Source organism: Brachionichthys hirsutus, chromosome 16, assembly GCF_040956055.1.
Source record: "Brachionichthys hirsutus isolate HB-005 chromosome 16, CSIRO-AGI_Bhir_v1, whole genome shotgun sequence".
Taxonomy (NCBI): Eukaryota; Metazoa; Chordata; class Actinopteri; order Lophiiformes; family Brachionichthyidae; genus Brachionichthys; species Brachionichthys hirsutus.
The window spans coordinates 4055145-4073335 of record NC_090912.1 but is presented as its reverse complement, the minus strand read 5'-3'; the positions used below and the strand labels follow the sequence as shown (position 1 = coordinate 4073335).

General features: G+C 47.7%; 4 protein-coding genes and 1 non-coding gene across 5 annotated transcripts; 4 read left to right on the top strand and 1 right to left on the bottom strand.

Moving 5' to 3' along the window:
* Nucleotides 1-1012: 1012 nt before the first annotated feature.
* Nucleotides 1013-5759, top strand: rangap1a (RAN GTPase activating protein 1a). Its single transcript, XM_068749977.1, has 15 exons — nucleotides 1013-1124; nucleotides 1309-1436; nucleotides 1719-1778; nucleotides 1897-2076; nucleotides 2190-2324; nucleotides 2538-2696; nucleotides 2836-2949; nucleotides 3081-3180; nucleotides 3416-3500; nucleotides 3765-3934; nucleotides 4044-4141; nucleotides 4295-4400; nucleotides 4477-4565; nucleotides 4662-4783; nucleotides 5110-5759. The coding sequence occupies exons 1-15, from the start codon at nucleotides 1013-1015 to the stop codon at nucleotides 5189-5191; spliced, it is 1740 nt and encodes a 579-aa protein (XP_068606078.1). The 3' UTR covers nucleotides 5192-5759.
* Nucleotides 5760-5908: 149 nt separating this feature from the next.
* trnaq-cug (transfer RNA glutamine (anticodon CUG)) lies at nucleotides 5909-5980 on the top strand. Its single transcript has one exon. It is a non-coding gene; the product is annotated as a tRNA-Gln (tRNA).
* A 367-nt stretch (nucleotides 5981-6347) lies between these two features.
* Nucleotides 6348-8060, top strand: rbx1 (ring-box 1, E3 ubiquitin protein ligase). The gene is made up of 5 exons (XM_068749986.1): nucleotides 6348-6454; nucleotides 7237-7315; nucleotides 7461-7531; nucleotides 7730-7815; nucleotides 7899-8060. The coding sequence occupies exons 1-5, from the start codon at nucleotides 6374-6376 to the stop codon at nucleotides 7909-7911; spliced, it is 330 nt and encodes a 109-aa protein (XP_068606087.1). The 5' UTR covers nucleotides 6348-6373; the 3' UTR covers nucleotides 7912-8060.
* A 765-nt stretch (nucleotides 8061-8825) lies between these two features.
* st13 (ST13 Hsp70 interacting protein) lies at nucleotides 8826-13133 on the bottom strand. The gene is made up of 13 exons (XM_068750005.1): nucleotides 13002-13133; nucleotides 12506-12621; nucleotides 12203-12251; nucleotides 11920-12004; nucleotides 11595-11668; nucleotides 11416-11482; nucleotides 11210-11294; nucleotides 10923-11033; nucleotides 10700-10802; nucleotides 10473-10589; nucleotides 10083-10146; nucleotides 9865-9977; nucleotides 8826-9453 (listed from the first exon to the last, which is right to left on the bottom strand). Exons 2-13 carry the CDS (start codon nucleotides 12613-12615, stop codon nucleotides 9319-9321), a joined length of 1113 nt encoding a protein of 370 aa, XP_068606106.1. The 5' UTR covers nucleotides 12616-12621; nucleotides 13002-13133; the 3' UTR covers nucleotides 8826-9318.
* A 458-nt stretch (nucleotides 13134-13591) lies between these two features.
* Nucleotides 13592-17674, top strand: xpnpep3 (X-prolyl aminopeptidase 3, mitochondrial). Its single transcript, XM_068750107.1, has 11 exons — nucleotides 13592-13766; nucleotides 14244-14366; nucleotides 14494-14681; nucleotides 14866-15085; nucleotides 15354-15538; nucleotides 15636-15698; nucleotides 16020-16133; nucleotides 16207-16292; nucleotides 16448-16631; nucleotides 16775-16895; nucleotides 16998-17674. The coding sequence occupies exons 1-11, from the start codon at nucleotides 13697-13699 to the stop codon at nucleotides 17162-17164; spliced, it is 1521 nt and encodes a 506-aa protein (XP_068606208.1). The 5' UTR covers nucleotides 13592-13696; the 3' UTR covers nucleotides 17165-17674.
* Nucleotides 17675-18191: the final 517 nt, after the last annotated feature.

Here is an 18191-nt window from a genome sequence, read left to right as displayed (position 1 = left end):
ATTTTTCTATTTACTTTCTATACTTTGTGCTTTTCTGGACTGAAGACTGCTCACGCGTCTAATTAGATATAATGTTGGCATTTTTATTTTTGAAAGTTTTGAAAATAATGAAAGTAAATTATTCGGAGAAATTATTAGAATTAACAATGGAAATATCAGTTGTGTTCTTTTGGACAAGGTTCTGCAGAAACACGCGGACGCACCGTTGTAGTCTCCAAGAACTACAAGTCCCTTGACTACCAGTTCTGTGGTTGTCAAGGCACACTGCGCCGAATGTGGGTTTGAACGTCGACTCGACAGCGAGCGGGAGCGAACCACTGGAGGCAGCACTGTTGTGGTAATAGTTCTCTCCATTTTACTGGTTTTAGGTTAAATATTAAGTTCGAGTTTGTATTACTAGGAACGTAAAACCGGGGACCGAACAGGCCACGACGTCACCGGTGGGGGCAGGCAGTGGTTCCCCGGCTTGTCGGTGAACGATTATAGAGGCCCGAGTTAAAGCCATGCGCAGCCACACGTACCCTCCGCTGTTAGCCCGCTGTTAGCCCGCTGTTAGCTCGCCGGTATCCGGTCTCAAACCAACACAACTACTGGGCTACGTTCTTAAAAAATAGCTAGCAAGCATGTGACATGTCACTGAACCAACATTTGTCAACAACAGCTCAACCGGCACCAAACTGTTAACGGCGTTCGTAAGTGTGTTAGCATAACGTTAGCATTAGCCAAAAGCTAGCAGAGAACTTCTAGCACAAAACACAACAGTGTGTCGCCCTCCGCTGAATGAGCAGTTTAATTCCAATGTTTTAAATTGATAGGGGCGCTGGATTTGTCACTTCCAACAATATCTTTATTTTGTAGCCTTTTAATGATTGTTAGCCTGAATTGACTAGTTCTATATAGAATCATCTGTGGTCCAGGAATAGGCCTTGTAAAAAAACAACTAGTTTAACGAATCAGTTCTATTAAGAAAATGAAGTAAAATGAGTTTTTTTTTTGTCCCTCAGATTTCCCAATGGCGACAGATATTGTTGAAGAGTTGGCCAATTCTCTTGCCAAGAGTGGAGTAGCGGAGAAGGAGTTAAGTTATAAAGGCCAGGGCAGAAAGCTGGACGATGCCCAGTCAGGTGAGCGTCATGAGAACAATAAAGTTGTGTCTCGTTGGATCTACACCTCATTCATTTTCTGAATTCATGTCATCTTCACTGCCCAACAGTTGAAGGACCTTTTGTTGTGGCTGTACCTGTTACCCTTCACTCCTCCATCGCGCCCTCTCCACCTCTTACCCCTTTACCGTCTCCCTCTTTCCAGTGGAGGATATGGTTACGGAGATCCGGGACTTTGAGGGACTGCAGGCTCTGCGATTGGAGGGAAACACCGTAGGTGTGGCAGCAGCTCAGGCCATTGCTAAAGCCTTGGAGATGAAGAACGAGTTCAAGGTTTCTCCTTTTTCACTCTTGACGCTGTTGGAGATAATTTCACTCTGTTTGAAATGATGCAGAAGTTCATTGCCTTTTTGAAACTGTAATGAAATATTGTTGGTCTCACCTAGGAGATGTACAAACTGCGAAAATCAAAACGTAATCTTTCAAAAGTAGAGATTATAAAATGTCTTCTTTTGATTGAGTAGTTCATTATTTAAATCATTTTGGCAGTAGAGTTCACATTTTTAAGCGCTTGGCTGACATTTACGTTGTCCATCTTTATGTTCTCTATTTCAGTGTTGCTACTGGAGCGACATGTTCACAGGCCGCCTGCGCTCTGAGATTCCACCTGCCTTGGTAATGAAATACTGCACACGTTCTCTGGTCTACGTCTGATTCTTCAATTATTGCTAGTTTAACTGTCCTGTTTTCTCCTGCCGTTTCTTTTTTTATGTCTTTCCTTATTGGGATCTAGACGTCGCTGGGTGATGCCCTGATGCTGGCGGGTGCCAGACTGACAGTTCTAGACCTCAGCGACAACGCCTTCGGACCAGATGGTGTGAAGGGCATCGAGAAGTTACTGAAAAGTACTGCCTGCTACACTTTGCAGGAGCTACGGCTCAACAACTGTGGCATGGGCATCGGAGGGGGGACGGTGAGTCATAGGAACGTCTGCGAAGAGCTAAAACCTGGAGGGAATTCAAGCGCTATCGGAATTGTAAAGCCTGGAAATGAATGCATTTAAACAGATTTCATTTGTCTGCACAGATCCTGGCTGCTTCGTTGATCCAGGGCCATAAAAATTCTAGTGCCGAGGGCGCGCCCCTCAGCCTGAAGGTGTTTGTCGCAGGGAGGAACCGCTTGGAGAATGACGGAGCGACTGCTCTTGCTCGAGCGTTTCAGGTAACTGAACGTTCCTTTCAGAACCTTAGTGTTTTGAAGAAACGCCACCATGCTGTGGACGTTGTGAGAGATGCATAATTAAGTTTTAATCTCTCAGCTCTTTACATCCGTGTTTCCATTGTTCTTACTTGACTCAACAAGCAGCTGTTTCAGCTCCCTGCTGTGCGGTCGTTTAGGGGAGATTAATGATGCAATAACAACTTGCTTTCTCAGATGATGGGCAGCCTGGAGGAAGTTCACATGCCCCAGAATGGCATCAATTACCCTGGCGTAACAGCCCTGGCCACAGCCATGCAGCACAACGCAGGCCTCCGCGTCCTCAACCTCAACGACAACACGTTCACCGAGACGGGAGCCGTCGCCATGGCTCGGGTACAAAACGACTGCCTCCTGCACCTTTCTAAAAGTGAATTAAAGGATTCAAAATTGTATAAGCCATAGTGCAGAGGTGCTTAATGTCTGCTACGAGATCAAACTGTAGAATGAGTGTTGATGTCTGTTCCTGTGACAGGCCCTGAAACACCTGCGCAGCGTCCAGGTGATCAACTTTGGAGACTGTCTGGTGCGGCCGGCAGGAGCCATCGCTATTGCAGAAAGCGTGTCGGAGGGACTGCCGATCCTGAGGGTGAGTGAGAAATGGACTTCAGTACCCGACCGGACCTGAGCCCACACCACTGCTCAGAACAAGCCTTCACTGGATTCGATGTCTTTGGTTTTTGATTGATGTGTGTCTTCACATTGTGTTCTATTTGACAGGAACTCAATCTGTCATTTTGCGAGGTCACAGAACACGCCGCTCTCGCCGTGGCACTTTCAGTAAAGGACCGGGACAAGCTGGAGAAACTGGATCTAAATGGTACAAACCTTGAAATGACTACAGCTGTGCTCTTCACATGACGATTTCATACTCTTCATTTTTAAAGTTAGAGAGGAACTATGTTGCTGCTGTGGTGCAAAATCTATAATCTGCTTTAAAGTTTGCCGGCCGTTTGTTTGGGGAAGAGTGTGTCTTTTTTTTTAAATCCTGAGAGTGTTCATATGTTATGTGTAGAGATGATTTATTATGGCCTTGGCTCTCTTCTGGTTTTCAGGTAACTATCTAGGAGAGGACGGCTGCAAAGCTCTGAAAGAATACATGGAAAACATGAACATGGGCGAGATTCTCGGATCGCTCAGGTAAACGCGTCACATACGTGAACTGAATTCCGGGTTTCCGGGTCCTGGAGCCTAGCCCAGCATTTAGTCAGCATGCCTCTGACAGCATTACACGCACAAACATCCTCAAAGCAGCGTTTATAGTAAACTGGCTGCTAGCGTTAGCAATCTGTGGATGTTCGTCTAAAAAAAAAAGTATTTAGATTTCACACATTTAACAGAGAGACGACCTCAACGTAGGTCCAAAAAAAATCCTCTCGACAGCTGTAATTTATTTTACATCAGTGACGATGAAGGTGAGCCAGAGGATGGCGATGAGGAGGAAATAGAGGAAGAAGATGAGGAGGAAATAGAGGAGGAAGAAGAGGAAGAGGAGGAGGAAGAAGAAGAGGAGGAGGAGGAGGAGGAGGAGGAAGAGGAGAGCATCAAGGTCAGGAATGCATTACTGGTTAAACGTGAATAACACCTGACACTGCAGGTTCAGTCGATGGCTGATGTTAACGAGCACAAGACGAATGCGAGTGAAAACTTTTCCTTCGCTTCAGTTGTCCACTCCAGCGCCAGCGTCTCGGCCGCCAGACGTCTCTTCCTTCCTCAGCTTCCCGTCCCCGGACAAACTCCTCAAGCTGGGAGCCAAGAGGGCGATGCTGATTGAGCAGCAGGTAAAGACGCAGGAACGTTCTCAGAGCCTTTTTGAAAGGTGTCTCTTGGTAACACTGGAACGTGCGGCGTGAGGGAATGACGGTATGTGAACTGTATCAACGTCCTGCTGATGGACGAGCAGACGATCAGTGTGATCGCCGTTCTGAATCCAGGTGGATCTGTCTGATGCTACCAAAACGGCCGAAGCCTTCCTCAAGATCGCGTCCGTGTACAGGGAGGAGAATACGGATGTGAAGAGTGCGGTGTTGGACAGCATTGGTGAGTGATTATTATAGTATATTATATTTGTTACGCACGTTTATATTAATTGTTGCTGGGTTTTTTTTTATTATAGATTCCCTTCTCAGGAAAGCCTTTTCCACTCCTTCCTTCCAAGGCTTTAACTTTGTATCGTCGTTGTTGGTGCTGCTCGGACTTCTCAAGGTTTGTTTTAGCTATAAAAAAATTTTAAACACACATTTTTTTAAAATCTCATTTCCGCCATCCTTCCTTCTCTCCCGTCCTCTGCTGGCTCCTCAGAGTGAGGACAAGGTGAGGCCCGTGCTTCCGGTTCCGGGCCACCTTCACGTACTGGAGCACGTTGTCCGGCAGGACTACTTCCCCAAAGAGAACGTGGCTGTGCTGCAGGCCTTCATGTCCCGGTAAGGGCGTGACAGAATGAGCCGATCAGCTGCTGTCTCGCAGGTACAAAAATTACAGCAATCACCATCCCATCTTCAGGATGAAATGTAGAAAAGGAATGGGTGTACCCTTGGTGGGGGGCGGCAATGGTGGTGGGCCACTTGACATCTTCCTAAACTGATCCCACAAATTGTACTTTTTTTTTTTTTACTTCTGCCGACGGGAGCTGGAGAACATTACGTCATCGGTGTGTTTGAGTGTTAAAGCGGGGTGCTCTTGTGAGAAAGAGCACCCCGCATACATTAGCACGCGCTGTTAAGTTAATAGACATTTGTGTGTGTCACAGAAACAACAAGGCTCTGGATTCGTGTGGCAATGCCAGAAACAACCTGCAGTCGACGCTGCAGAGAGTCAGAGCTGAGGGCTGAGAGATGAGGACGGTGGACGCACAGACGAGCCGACTGAACTGTGACTGATGGACCATTTCGGAAATGAGCTCGCAGGAGCTCATGTTTGGAACAAATGACGCTCAAACTCATCAGACTTTCTTCCCTGTCGCTGTCCTTCACGAGTTCACACGTCTTTCTGGACTGGATTGAAATGATTTGCGTTTCAGAGGAGTATGCTCTAATGGTGTGGGACCATTGTGGCTTCATGTACACATAATCATAATGATAATAGTCACAGGACGGCACCAACAGCCTCGTCTTCTCGCGCTTTGTGTGCCTGTGAATAAGAATAAGCTTCATTCCCTTAGTTTGAAGCAGAGCGTACACTAGAAAAAAAAGGAACGGGGCTGGAGAATGATCTTTTATCTGTTTTTGTATTTCGCATCTATCTACTTTTCTGTAATAAGTGTTTATTAAAGTTGATTTCTCATGAAAATGACAGAGAAGGACAAACTAAAAGAGTTAAATACATTTAAAAGTGTTTGCTGCAGAAAATGAGGCACAAGATGCAGTTTTATTGGATATTTGTGAAAATAAAGATAAGCTTAGAGTGCTGGGTGTGTTTTAAATCTCTATCTGAATTTGGGAGATCCTGGATTCTGCACTACCTACTATATTGTGCGCTCGTTGTAGGCCGACATCTTCAATGAGTTAGTATGTGTAAGTAGGGACTGAACACTGACAGCGCCAGTGGCGGGTTCCATGGTGTAATGGTTAGCACTCTGGACTCTGAATCCAGCGATCCGAGTTCAAATCTCGGTGGAACCTGGCTTTTCGTTTTGCCTAACTTCGTTGCAGTTTTTGGATTTCAAGTCAAACTAACTCACTGAAGTCACTTAAATAGTAAAAACCTACATTTATTTTTTATTAAAGACATGAAGGGGAATAGAAAGAGCGCTGGTGCATCTGGCTTTGTGCAGAAACACGTTTACATGCAATGCGATTACATTTCAATCTTTCAGTTGTCATCTTAAATCCTGATGTTTACAGCTCACTGCGTTGACGTTAAAGGAAACTGTCTCGACAGTTTTAGCCAGACAGAAACAAAGACCCAAAATTGAAGCAGCTGCTGAAATCTTCCAGATTTTAAAACTGGAGTTACCAAGGAGACTCGCGCGCGCCCCCCTCTGGGGGATAGTTACTTGTAATGATCCTTGCAAGATGGCTGCTGCTGCCATGGATGTAGACACGCCGAGCGGCACCAACAGTGGAGCCAGCAAGAAGCGATTCGAAGTCAAGAAGGTATATATATATATATATATGAATAACTTGTAATCAATTATTAGTGTAGAGAATCTGTATAGTATGCCAGCAATCCTCCAATTACTCTTAACACAACTAAGCTAGCTGCTATTAGCGTCGTTCCGCTAATTCACAACATTAGCTACCTAGCTGTTAGCCTTCCTCAAACGGGCCGTGAATTGGCACTTTTGAGGAAAATCGCAGCGAGAACTTGTAGTTGCCTGATTGTAATCACTGACATTCAACGTAACGAAACGAAGAAACTTATAAACTGTCACAAATATTACAAATGATCTTTTACTACAAACGGCAAACCGCTTGACTGCTCGCCTATCGTTAGCTTAAGCGTGGACTGGCCCAGAAACAGTTCACTGATCATGGACTACTAGTCAGATTAATACGACACTGACAGTAATGGACTGTTCTGCATGTTCAAAATAAGAAAATTGGCATTAAAGTTCTGGTTTTGTTTTCAAATTGCCCTTTTCTTTTAACCGGTCTCATAGTAATCAATGGCAGGCTATTTGATGTGAAGTAATGTGACATTTGATGCTGCCCTTTGAAAATGTCAAATTTCAAATGTTATAAGCTCAAAAATAAGTGTTTTTTTGTCAGTGTTAGTCTCTGGGCCGCCCACGCAGCATCAGATCAGGCCAGTGTATTCACATCCTCGATTTTGAATGCAAAATGTGACATTTTAACCCACTTGTGAAGCGTCTGCGTGTCGGCAGTGAATATTGTTACTCGGACGTGAATTGATTGCGACTCTGCTTTGCCACCAGTGGAACGCTGTGGCGCTGTGGGCCTGGGACATCGTGGTGGACAACTGCGCTATCTGTCGGAACCACATCATGGACCTCTGTGAGTTCACGAAAAAACAAAAACAAATTGGGTCTGGGGAGCAGCAGCACCATTGATGTCGAGCTTCTGGTTTGGCTTTAATGGACATCCTGCAGATCGGTCTTCACACATTGTGTCCCCGGTTCTTGTCTCTCTTCCTCCTCAGGTATAGAGTGCCAGGCCAATCAGGCGTCAGCGACTTCTGAGGAATGCACTGTAGCCTGGGGCGTCTGCAATGTGAGCGAGCTAGTCTTTCACTGCAGTGCTGTACATCTTAAGTCATCTACAGATGCTAAAGGGGGGGGGGGGGGGGGCGTTGTTGTTGATGATGAATTGGTGACACGGATGTCGGGTTTCCAGCCGTGAAGCTCGGCGCTGATGTTTTTAAAGCGCGCTCGTTTCTCTAAACCTAAACGCTGCCGTCTCCTTCCTCAGCATGCCTTCCACTTCCACTGCATCTCCCGCTGGCTGAAAACCCGACAGGTGTGTCCTCTGGACAACAGGGAATGGGAGTTTCAGAAGTGAGTATCCCAGACGTGGTTCTGACCGTGTGCCGCGTGGAGGATCGGCTGCATTAACGCTCCGTCCTCTCTTCTCTCTGCAGATACGGCCACTAGCGGTATCATTGTTGCGTTCCCCCCCCCCCCCCCCATCGGCTGCTAGAGGAGAGCGACTTTCTTTCAACCCTGTTATCCCAGATATTATTTTACATCAATGTGTGTTTTTGTTCTGCTGTTAGAAGTACACGAATAAAGATTCATGTTAAAACAACAAGTGTTTTACTGGTTCAGGTCACTGGTCTGCGATGGCTCAGATTGATGCTGTGTGGCGTTCACTGGCTGCTGCAGGAAGGGACCCAGGATTTGCTGTTGTCATTCATTTATGACTTGGTCTATAATGAAACTAGTTTCTGTCTGACCCGCCATGTTTCGGGATCAGTCATCCTCCGGGTGGAGACAGATCCCATTGGGTGGGTTAGGAGGCCTGGCGACCCTCCGGGCCTGATTTGTGCCAAAGCACCAGCAGGCTCATCTCTTATATTCTGTTTGAAATTATTCAACTCCCATTATGTGTTAGTTTAGGTTTTCTTTCAAATCCACTTTTCAAAATAGTGTCTTTATAAGGTTGAACAGTTTCAAACTAAAAAGGGTTAAAAGGCTAATAAAAACCAGGACTTATTACATAAAACTGGTTAATGATTTTTTTATGACAAACTATTTTGATAATTTGTCCTTGTTCAACCACAAAGTTCTGACTTGTTCCAGTTCCTGGGAGTTTGGGTTTCCCAGTTTTCTGTGATCGGTAAATGTGAATTCTAAAAGGTTGAATCTGAAACATCAGGACTTCTTTTCGCGGTTTGAAGACGTTATCCTCAGGCTGGTGAGTATCACACAAAAGTCCAGTAGAACCAGTTTCAAAATGTCAATAACATTTCAGACAAAAAGTTCCATCTTGTTTTTTGTCTAACAATAGTCGCCCGGATCAAAACGACGCCGTAAAACACTGAAGAGAAGAATCAACCCCGTTTTGCAACAGCAGAGGTTTTATTATTGTGAATGGTTTTCTTTACGGGATCTGACATCAAGAGACAATTTATTTCATTTTTTTTGCATTTGTAAAATCACAGATCGGCTGAACAGAAACGTGAGAACAGATGTGTTCAGCTCCGATAGAACACACAAAAAAAAACCTGTTAGCTAAACCACGACTGCATCTTCAAATGGCTGCAAAAGTGTATTTGAGCTCATCTTAATGCGGGAGCTTCCCGGTTGAACGGTAACCCGTGGTTAATTCCCAGAATGCTCCACTTCTCCACTCGGTAGGTTTTTGTTGAGACGTTGCTAAGCGCCAACAGGCTGATTAAGAAGATTTAACAAGTTTGCCCTGCTGACATGATATCAGACCAATCAAGTCATCATCCACCCCCCCCCCCCCGTTTTAATCTGCACACAGTGGAATAGTTGTCGGGAGGCGTCTCCACCGTCTGCGCCCCTCTCAGCGTCCCTTCCTCCTCCTGCTCCTTTTTATGGCTGTGGGGGGGCTCCAAACTTGGCACCCAGCTTGGTGATGAGGACCATGATTTTGGGGTTGTTCTTGTACTTGGAGATGTTGGCTGGGTTCTGTGCCACATCCTGGAGGGCAGCCATGACCTCAGGGTCCTGGGGTGAAACATGGAATCAACAGGGTGGACCTTTATTCATATGCAGCACGGGTCCAAAAAGGGCTCAAGATGGGGGTTAAACAACAAACAGGAAACAGGAAACGTTCTGACGCAAAGGTTGAACAAGGAGCGTCTTTAGCTGGGCTTAAAGTAAACGTCTGTCTTCACCCGTCAGGATAACAAATGAATTCTAGTCAAACCTGCAAACAGCTCGCTTTAAAAAGAAAAGAAACCATTTCTTGCTTGCATCCTCATGCATGCGGCACAAACGCGAGTGGTGCCGATCCTATTCATTCCATGCTTCCTCCCAGTCTGAATCAACCTACAAACGTTTCTACTTGAAGATCTCCACGATAACAGTGGCAGCGTTTTGATGCAGAGGATTAACACTGAGCACTTAAAAAATCACCTTCATGGCATTGAGGAGCTCAGGATCCTTCAGGACTTCACCAAAACCACCAGGCATACCAGCCATGCCAGCCATACCGGGCATGCCGGGCATGCCGGGGAACCCAGCAGCGTCTGCAGAGGAAACGCAAGACGCGTTCGGTTATTTAGGCCTTCGAAGCCGCATCACGTCTGTCCACAAGTAATCAAGGATGGACAGAACAAAGAAATACTCCCTACCTGGGAAGAATGCTCCTGCTCCTCCTCCCGTTCCTCCTGCCTGGCTTCGTGCTTCCTCCCCCTCCTGATGGAGGACAAAAAAAAGAAAGGGGTCGAGTTCAGAACGGTCAGGTTTAGGTTTGGGAATGGCAGGCGGCTCCTTCTGTAGGAAAACGGCCGACTGCTCCCCGAAAGGCATCTCGTCCATCCTACCTCAAAGAGCATAGAGAAGGAAGGGCGAAGAGGACGCAGAGACAGAACTAAAAGGCTTTGTCAGCAGTCGTACGTTAATGCCCCCCCCCCCCCGTCAGGCTGTGCAGAAGCTCCAGCTGATGGCGCTGGCGGAATAGTTCCCATCAAACGGGTGGTTCATCGTCATTTGAAGTATTAAAAAGGGGGTCAGCGTCTCACCTTCTGGGTCCGGGCGTGCTCCTCTCGCGCTTTCTTTACCCTCTCCTGCTTCTCCTTGATCGCCTTCTCTTCTCTCTTGCGCTCGTATTTGCGTCTGTGCTCAAAGATTTTTTTTGCCTGATAAAAAAATACACAATAATAAATTACACACTTGCAAACTCGGGAGAGGAAGGCCTCTGTGGTTCTAATCCTCCTCCTCCTCGTCCACCTCTTATTTGGCATCGTACCTTCGGCTGGACCTCCTTCAGCAACGCGCTGGCTGATTCGTCGTAGTCCAGTTTGCAGGCGGTGGCCAGGTCCTTGGCCGCCGCCTCCCAGTGGCCCAGCAGCCTGCAACAGACGCGAATGTTAAATATCAAACGCTGAGGTGTGCTCTACCTGTGAGTGAGGAAATGATCTGCCCCCCCCCCCCCCCCGGCTGAAGAAGCCTTAAAGAGAAGAGAAGCGCACCTGTGAGCTTTTCCTCTCCACTTGTAGGGCTGTGCAGAGTCGGGGTTGATGCTGATGGCGCGGTCACAGTCTCTGATGGCGGCGTTGGGCTTCTGCATCTGGATGAAGACGCTGGACAGGGAGCGGAAGGAGACGACAATCACATTCATTCATAAAAAAAACAACAATAAAAAAACAACGTAAAAGAGTAAACGTCCATTTTTATTTTGACAACGGGGAATGGAGCCCAGCCCCGATAGCTGCTCTAAGGAATGGCCGACGGCGGCGACCCCCCCCCCCCCCCCCACCTGGCCCTCTTGGCGTAAAGGACGGCTATGCTGGGGTTCAGCTTGATGGCTTCGGTGAATAGTTCCATGGCTTTCTGAAGGTCACCTAAAAGAGGGGGGGGAAACAAAAAATGATCAATCAGAAAACGGAACTCTTTCTAAGGACTTCAAACAGTTTGACCGGCTGGTTCCACTCGTCACCAGCCCGAACAGGATAATCCACCGACCTTCCCCCAGAGCGTCGATGGCTTCCATCTTCTTCTCGTTGGCCTGATCCGCCATCTCCTCTGTGACCTGAGGAAGTGCAAGGACACGTCACCGTCCGCAGCCTTTAAAACCGCTCTGGGTTTATGTGTGAACAGGCGCGAGCGGTTCCTAGTTAGCACGCTACGTCTGGGCGTTTCACCTCGACGTCTTCAAACTCTCCCATCTCCTGCGGTCCGTCGGTTTCTGGCTCGATCACGCCGTCGTCGTCAATTTCTGAGATATTAAGAAATGACGGGACACAGAAAACAAAATAAAGAATCAGATTTTTCTTTTCTTGATTAGTTCTGATTATATTCAGTCAAACAATTAACTGGATAAACGCGGAGGTCGTTTGACACTGTGGAGCAGGGGGGGGTCTTCACCATTTAACAATAACACATATTTCTTTAAAGGCGTTTACATGAACGTTTAGCATGAGGATTTAACGAACAAGCATAGAGAAAGCCCCCCCCCCCCCCCATCACCTATTTCACTCTCTTCGCTCTCGGACGGTGCAGGAGGCTCAGGCGGTGAAGCCGAGGTGGGGGGAGGACCACAAGGACAGCCGCCCTAAAGCCAGACAGCACGCCGTTACACAGTTAACTCACAAACGGTACTATTACATATATATATACACACAGATGTTTTCATTTGTCTCTGAACAAGATACTATAATGTACTAAAAGGCTTAATACACAGAATAAAAACGCATCGATCATAAAAATGTACACAAAAGACGAGTGCAACAGGCAAATCATCATGCGTCACCTGACAGGAGTCCTGTGTCTTGGGTGGGGGGGGCATTTTTGCACCCATGCTGCAAAAAAAAAAAAAAAGGCACATTTTTTGACACGGTCAGAAAGCAGTACAAGGAGCCCGAGTCTTCAGACGACAACTTTGATTTTGGATAAAACTTGATTGAATAGAAGTCGACTGGTCTTTTGGTGGAAGTTGTATAAAATATCTAAAAAATAGGGAAAAGCCGATGGCGATGTCCCCCAAAACAGTCAAATGAAAGGGGCCCCTAAAGAAAGTGAACTAGTTTTATAGTACAGTGGAGTCCAGACTGACCTCTGCAACCAGGTTCGGAAGAAGGCCAGCTCTGGAAGGTGCAGAATCTCCGGCCTGGACTCGCACAGCTGAACGAAGCCCTTCAGCTCAGTGACTTTTCGGCCGTCCATGCTTCTCTGTTCACGCCCCGCGTTGTTGGGAAAGAGAAACGCAACTTCCGTCAAGTCGAGCGCTAACAATCAACGGCAATGTTTTAAAGATATGCACATGGTGCCAAACGCGAAGGTTTAAAACAAGCGTAAATAACCTAAATTAGTTAGATCTCAAACGACACCGCTAAAAAAAAACACGGAAATAACACGTACTCGGACTATTAACGTTGTGATCGCAAGACGCGTTCGAGAATCATGCGTCCGTCCGTGACGCGGGGACTGTTTGACGCATGATAAATGTTAGCTAGCTAGCAGCAACATCGCCGTGATATTAGCGGATTAGCGCCTAAAATCTACAGGCATGCATTCGAGCCCCCGGTAACCGAAGGGAAACACACACACACCTGATCGATAACCGTAGATGCTCTCGATAAGAGGCCGCAGGATGAGAATCCAAGGTTTATTTTTCTGTATCGCACCAATACGGAATCAAACTAGCAGTGGCGCTTCGTCTGCGAATTTCATTCAGGCGACTGTCAGGACAGCCCAATATAACAGGGGTGGGGGGTTTTTTGCCCTGGGTTTGCCTGTAAGGAATGGAGTAGCGCGAACAAAACAATTTAACATTGATAAAGCATAGAACTAATGTCAGTGGCGTAATTGTTTTGTTCCCATTAAACCTTTCATGTTTGTATAACAACGCCCTCATTCTACTTTTACGCATTTTTACTCACTTGTTTTGCATTCAGATGTGTGTGCGTGTGTGTGTGTGTGCGTGTGTGTGTGTGTGCGTGCGTGTGGTGGGCGGGATAATAGCGTTGGTCCGCCACACTCCGAAGCAAAGGGTGACGCAAGACCCAAAACCGACGAAGAAGAACGTCAGCCAATCGCCGCGAAGGAGGCGGGGGCTAACAAACATGGCTGCCTGAAAACTAACTAGGAGCTCTTCTGAGATGATTGTAACTTTGGCGAGTCCCACCATTTAACTGTGACGTGTTCCGGTAAATGTCCGGAGTTCGTTGGCTTCTTGGTGCCCCCCTTCGTGTCTTTACGGTTGGATAACATGCTGTAAGCTGCTCAGCGTCCTCTTGTAGCAACAATGTTGCCCTCAGCCAGCCGATGGGTCGGGGCAGCTGTCACCCTGCTTCCCAGGGGCAACTGGAGTCGAGGTGAGTTCTTTTACTGTCATTACGTTTGAATTGACTTTTGAGACTCGACCTGCAAGTCTTTTCTGGAGCCCACGTGTCCCTTTTTACATGTACAGTAGTGAGTATTACTACTACAACTTAGTATTTACTATCCTTACAATCACACCAGTAAATTCTCTGAAGTTGCTGTCATTTTATCTGAGAACTATTCGGATTCATACTGTTGTGAGGAGAACTATTTTGTCCTAAAGATGGAGGGGAGTCACTGACGACGGGACTGGTGGTCAGGGCTCCTCCTAAATATCTTGTTTTTTTATTTATTGCTGACTAACGTGAAACGCCCATGTGGACAGCGGCAGATGGCAACGATTGCATTTTCTACCTTGATTACAAATGCATGGCGTAATGTAATATAAATGTAGCGTAGAGTTCTCGAGAGCTTCGTCAGATGCAGGATCCACAGCTTCTGTGCCGCGTCTTCTCCGTCCACGTCTGTAGGGTGCGTCTGGTGCCAGCGCAGAAGCATTTCCGTGAAACCAGGCGGTTTGAAACCAAAGCGGGTTCCTCCTCGGTGCCTGGGCCAACCCAGTCCTTTCACCCATCCTCACCTTCTCAAACCTGGTGAGTGTCGTCTGCAGCATCTTCTTCATTTCAGGAGTGAGATTAGCTTTTAAAGCGAGCCCAGCGTTGGTCTGGGTGACGGGTCGGCTGTTCTAGCTCGCCGTCTGTGTCTCTCGGCTCCCCTCAGGTGAGGTGACTCCAGGCTTAAGCCAGACAGAATATGAGCTCCGCAGACACCGGCTGGCCTCCCTCGTCGAGGCCCAGGCGGACAGGCTGGGACCCTCCGCCTCCTCCGACACCCATGTTGTCGTCGTTTTGTCCCATCCGACCCGCTTCATGTCGAATGACATCCCTTATCCGTTTCACCAGAACCAGGTATGGGTTTGGGTTCATCATCTGGATCCAGTCATGTTTCCTTCTAGCTTCATGGATATTGTCTATTTTAGTACCGTAAATGATTGCTTTTATTTACTGGGCCGATGCTTTATTAGCATTTGGAACACTGATAGGAATTTTAGCAAGGCTTCCGTACACTTACCTGGAAACAAACGTTCTCCAGGATTTCCTCTACCTCAGCGGCATCCTGGAGCCCGACAGCGCTTTGGTCCTTCACGGCAAAGGGCGACCGGACCGTACCATCTTATTCGTCCCCCGCAGAGACCCGGGGAGGGAGCTGTGGGACGGGCCGCGGTCAGGAAAGGACGGGACGGCTGCTTTGACCGGCCTGGAGAGAGTTCACAGCACAGAGGAGCTGGGCGTTGTCCTCAAGAGCCTTAAAGGTGGGAAGATGAGAGGAATATCGCTCTACAGGATTAATTTAGAGTGTGTGTGTGTGTGTGTCTTTAGCTGCAGCTAGCCAGCATAGGCTAATGCCAAGTTTGACACTTTGTGTTTAAAGTTCTATTTCCTGTATATGTTTGGAAATAACCACTTAAATATGTGGTTTGTAGCTCCTCGGGAGATAGAACTTCAGGAAGAGCTTCGGGACGGGACCACAAGCTAAACGGCACGCTAACCGGCGCTTCCTCTGTGCTGCTCTTCTCGCAGGCTCTCAGCTGTGGTACGACAGTTCTCCACCCGCCCATCCTCGACTCCACCAGACACACATGTGTCCTGTGCTGGAGACGGGGCCGGTGCCGCGCCTTCTCAGGCCGCTCATACATTCTCTCAGGGCCGTCAAGAGCTCAGCGGAGGTGGCGCTCATGCAGGAAGCGGGACACATCACGGCACAGGTCGGTATTTACATGACTTCCAGTGGCGGCGCCTGCGTTTTTGAAGATCCTGTAGATCCTGCAGACTTCTACTCTAAAGGGATTCCTGATCTCTCAGGCCTTCAGGAGGACGATGGCGCTGTCCAGAGGCGATGTGGATGAAGCCGTGCTCTTTGCCAAGGTATCTGGAAATATTTTTATTGAGCCCCGTTTCCTCTCTGCTCATGTTTTTTTTTTTTTTTATGAAATTTGCTGCCCATTATTTATCTGGCTGATTTGCCATCGACACAGGGATGCAGAGTGTGGGGCTGAGTGGGAGTTGAACCCATGGCCTCCACGACTGCTACTAACACGTTTTGTCCAAGTGTATCATAAGAAAGTGGAGGTGTACCTGCAAAAAAAAAAAAAAAAAAGCACAAGCTATTGTATTTATAGTACGTCGCCTATATGAGAGTTATAAAGTTATCTGAATATTTGAACCATGAAATCTTTTTTTTCCCAGTTTGACTTTGAGAATCGGATCCATGGCGCCAACTTCCTGGCCTATCCGCCTGTTGTTGCTGGAGGGAATCGAGCCAATACTCTGCACTACATAAACAACAACCAGATCATCAAGGTGAGGGGATCCGTCCACTTACATCACATCAGCCGTCCAGAAACGAATGTGTTTATTCCACTCTCTCCATCAGGACGGTGAAATGGTTCTGCTCGACGGTGGTTGTGAATATTACGGCTACGTTAGTGATGTCACTCGAACATGGCCGGTGAATGGAAAGTAAGTTGGCCCAAGAACCCACTTCAACTGCAGCTGTCTGGCTTTTAGAACCTTTTTTTCATCAAACAGTAAAACATAAGCATGTTTATGTGAATTCTTCTGATACAATGATGGACCAAAATGCTTCAGTCTCCCCGCCTGCTACTTCCTGTTAGATTCAGCCCCGCTCAGGCTGAGCTGTACGAGGCCGTCCTGGAGGTCCAGCGGTCCTGTTTGTCTCTGTGCTGCCCCGGCGTCAGCCTGGATCACATCTACTCCACCATGCTGGTTCTGTTGGGACGCCAGCTCAGGAAGCTCCACATCCTCAAGGCCAGCACCAGTGAGGCCGATGCACTGAAGGTAATCCGTGAAATAGACGCTTTAACGCAGGTGCCTGGAGCCAAATGCTCGCGAGCCTCACGCCGCCTCAAAGGATCACGGCCTCGGCATCCTTTTGTGTAACGTTGTGGAGCTGTTGAACATTCATATCCTTGGCATTCCAGGCTGCCAGGCATTACTGCCCCCACCACGTGGGCCATTACCTGGGCATGGACGTCCATGACACGTCTGAGCTGTCCCGCTCGCAGCCTCTGCAGCCCGGGATGGCCATCACCATAGAACCCGGTATGCCCTTTTTGCCTCCAGATGTGGAGTGAAATGTGATTTATTTTTATTTTTTTACGATTTTGCGCTATTCCTTCTTTCATCTCTCCTCTATTGCCGCAGGGTTGTACATCTGCGAGGACAATGATGAGGCACCGAAGCATTTCCGTGGACTGGGCGTCAGGATTGAGGATGACGTGGTGATCCAAGATCAGGGAGAGCCTCTGATTCTGTCCCGCGATGCACCGAAGACCGTTTTGGATGTAGAGCAGGCCTGCGCTAGCAGATAGGGAGAGGGAGAGGAAGAGGAAGACAAGACTGGAGGACCAGCCAAGTTGTCAATAGTAGACAGTGTGCTCAACCTCCTCCACAGTGAGGACATTACAGACTTTATTTCGACTCATTTTAGTCCTCAAATCTCATGTTGACAATCGTAACTTTTACAGATGCTCAAGGTGTCTCCCAACTAGTCAAGAAACTGGAAGGTACGGATTTATTTGTGTTAATGTGCTACATCATAGACTTGGAGCCCGCGCAAACACTCCCGTAGCTGATAAGTGTTACTTTAAATGACAGAGGACAGTCTGGGGACGAGACCCCACGGAGGTAGCCCGTCTTGTGTTCTTATGTTGCTACCAGCAGGTCAAGTTAAACCCCCGTCGTTACGAGCAAAACACACACGCACTTATTGTCCTCTTTTAAACCTTGGCATGCCCATGACATGTTTTTTTTTTTTTTTTTTTTGCATTTGCCATCACCGCCATCAGAGCACAACCTCTTCAACAAATAAATGCACCATGTTTATATGCACACAGCTGATGAACAGGAGCTGCCTTCACCACAGGCTGCTCCTGATAATACCTGGAATAAATGTTTAGGATGACCTCACCAAAGGCCTGCAAAGTCCGCCCTGAAGACCCTTCGTGTGTTTTACTGTGTTCGTGTGAGAGAGATGTATTTGAAGGAGCGATAAAGAGGGATTTCCTAGAAATAAGTTCAATGTTTCCGGACAATCCCGAACACCTCCGAAGAGTATCTCCCCTCCCCTCCCCTCCCCTCCACGCCTAATGTTGCTGTACCTCCAACCCTCCCCTCCCCTCCGTATCAGAGGAGTAGAAACAACAAGCCGCCATTTTGTTTGTGCGGACAGACCGTCAGAAACGGGAGATAACCGAGTGAAGGAGTGACTCCGGCCAGCGACTAAACGGACGCCCCGGGAACCGCCGCGGGAAGGCACGGGTGGCGAGACCCGGTCCCGGTCGAGCCAGGGAACCGCATCACCGGAAAAGATAAGACGTCCGCGGAGGGGGGGGGGGG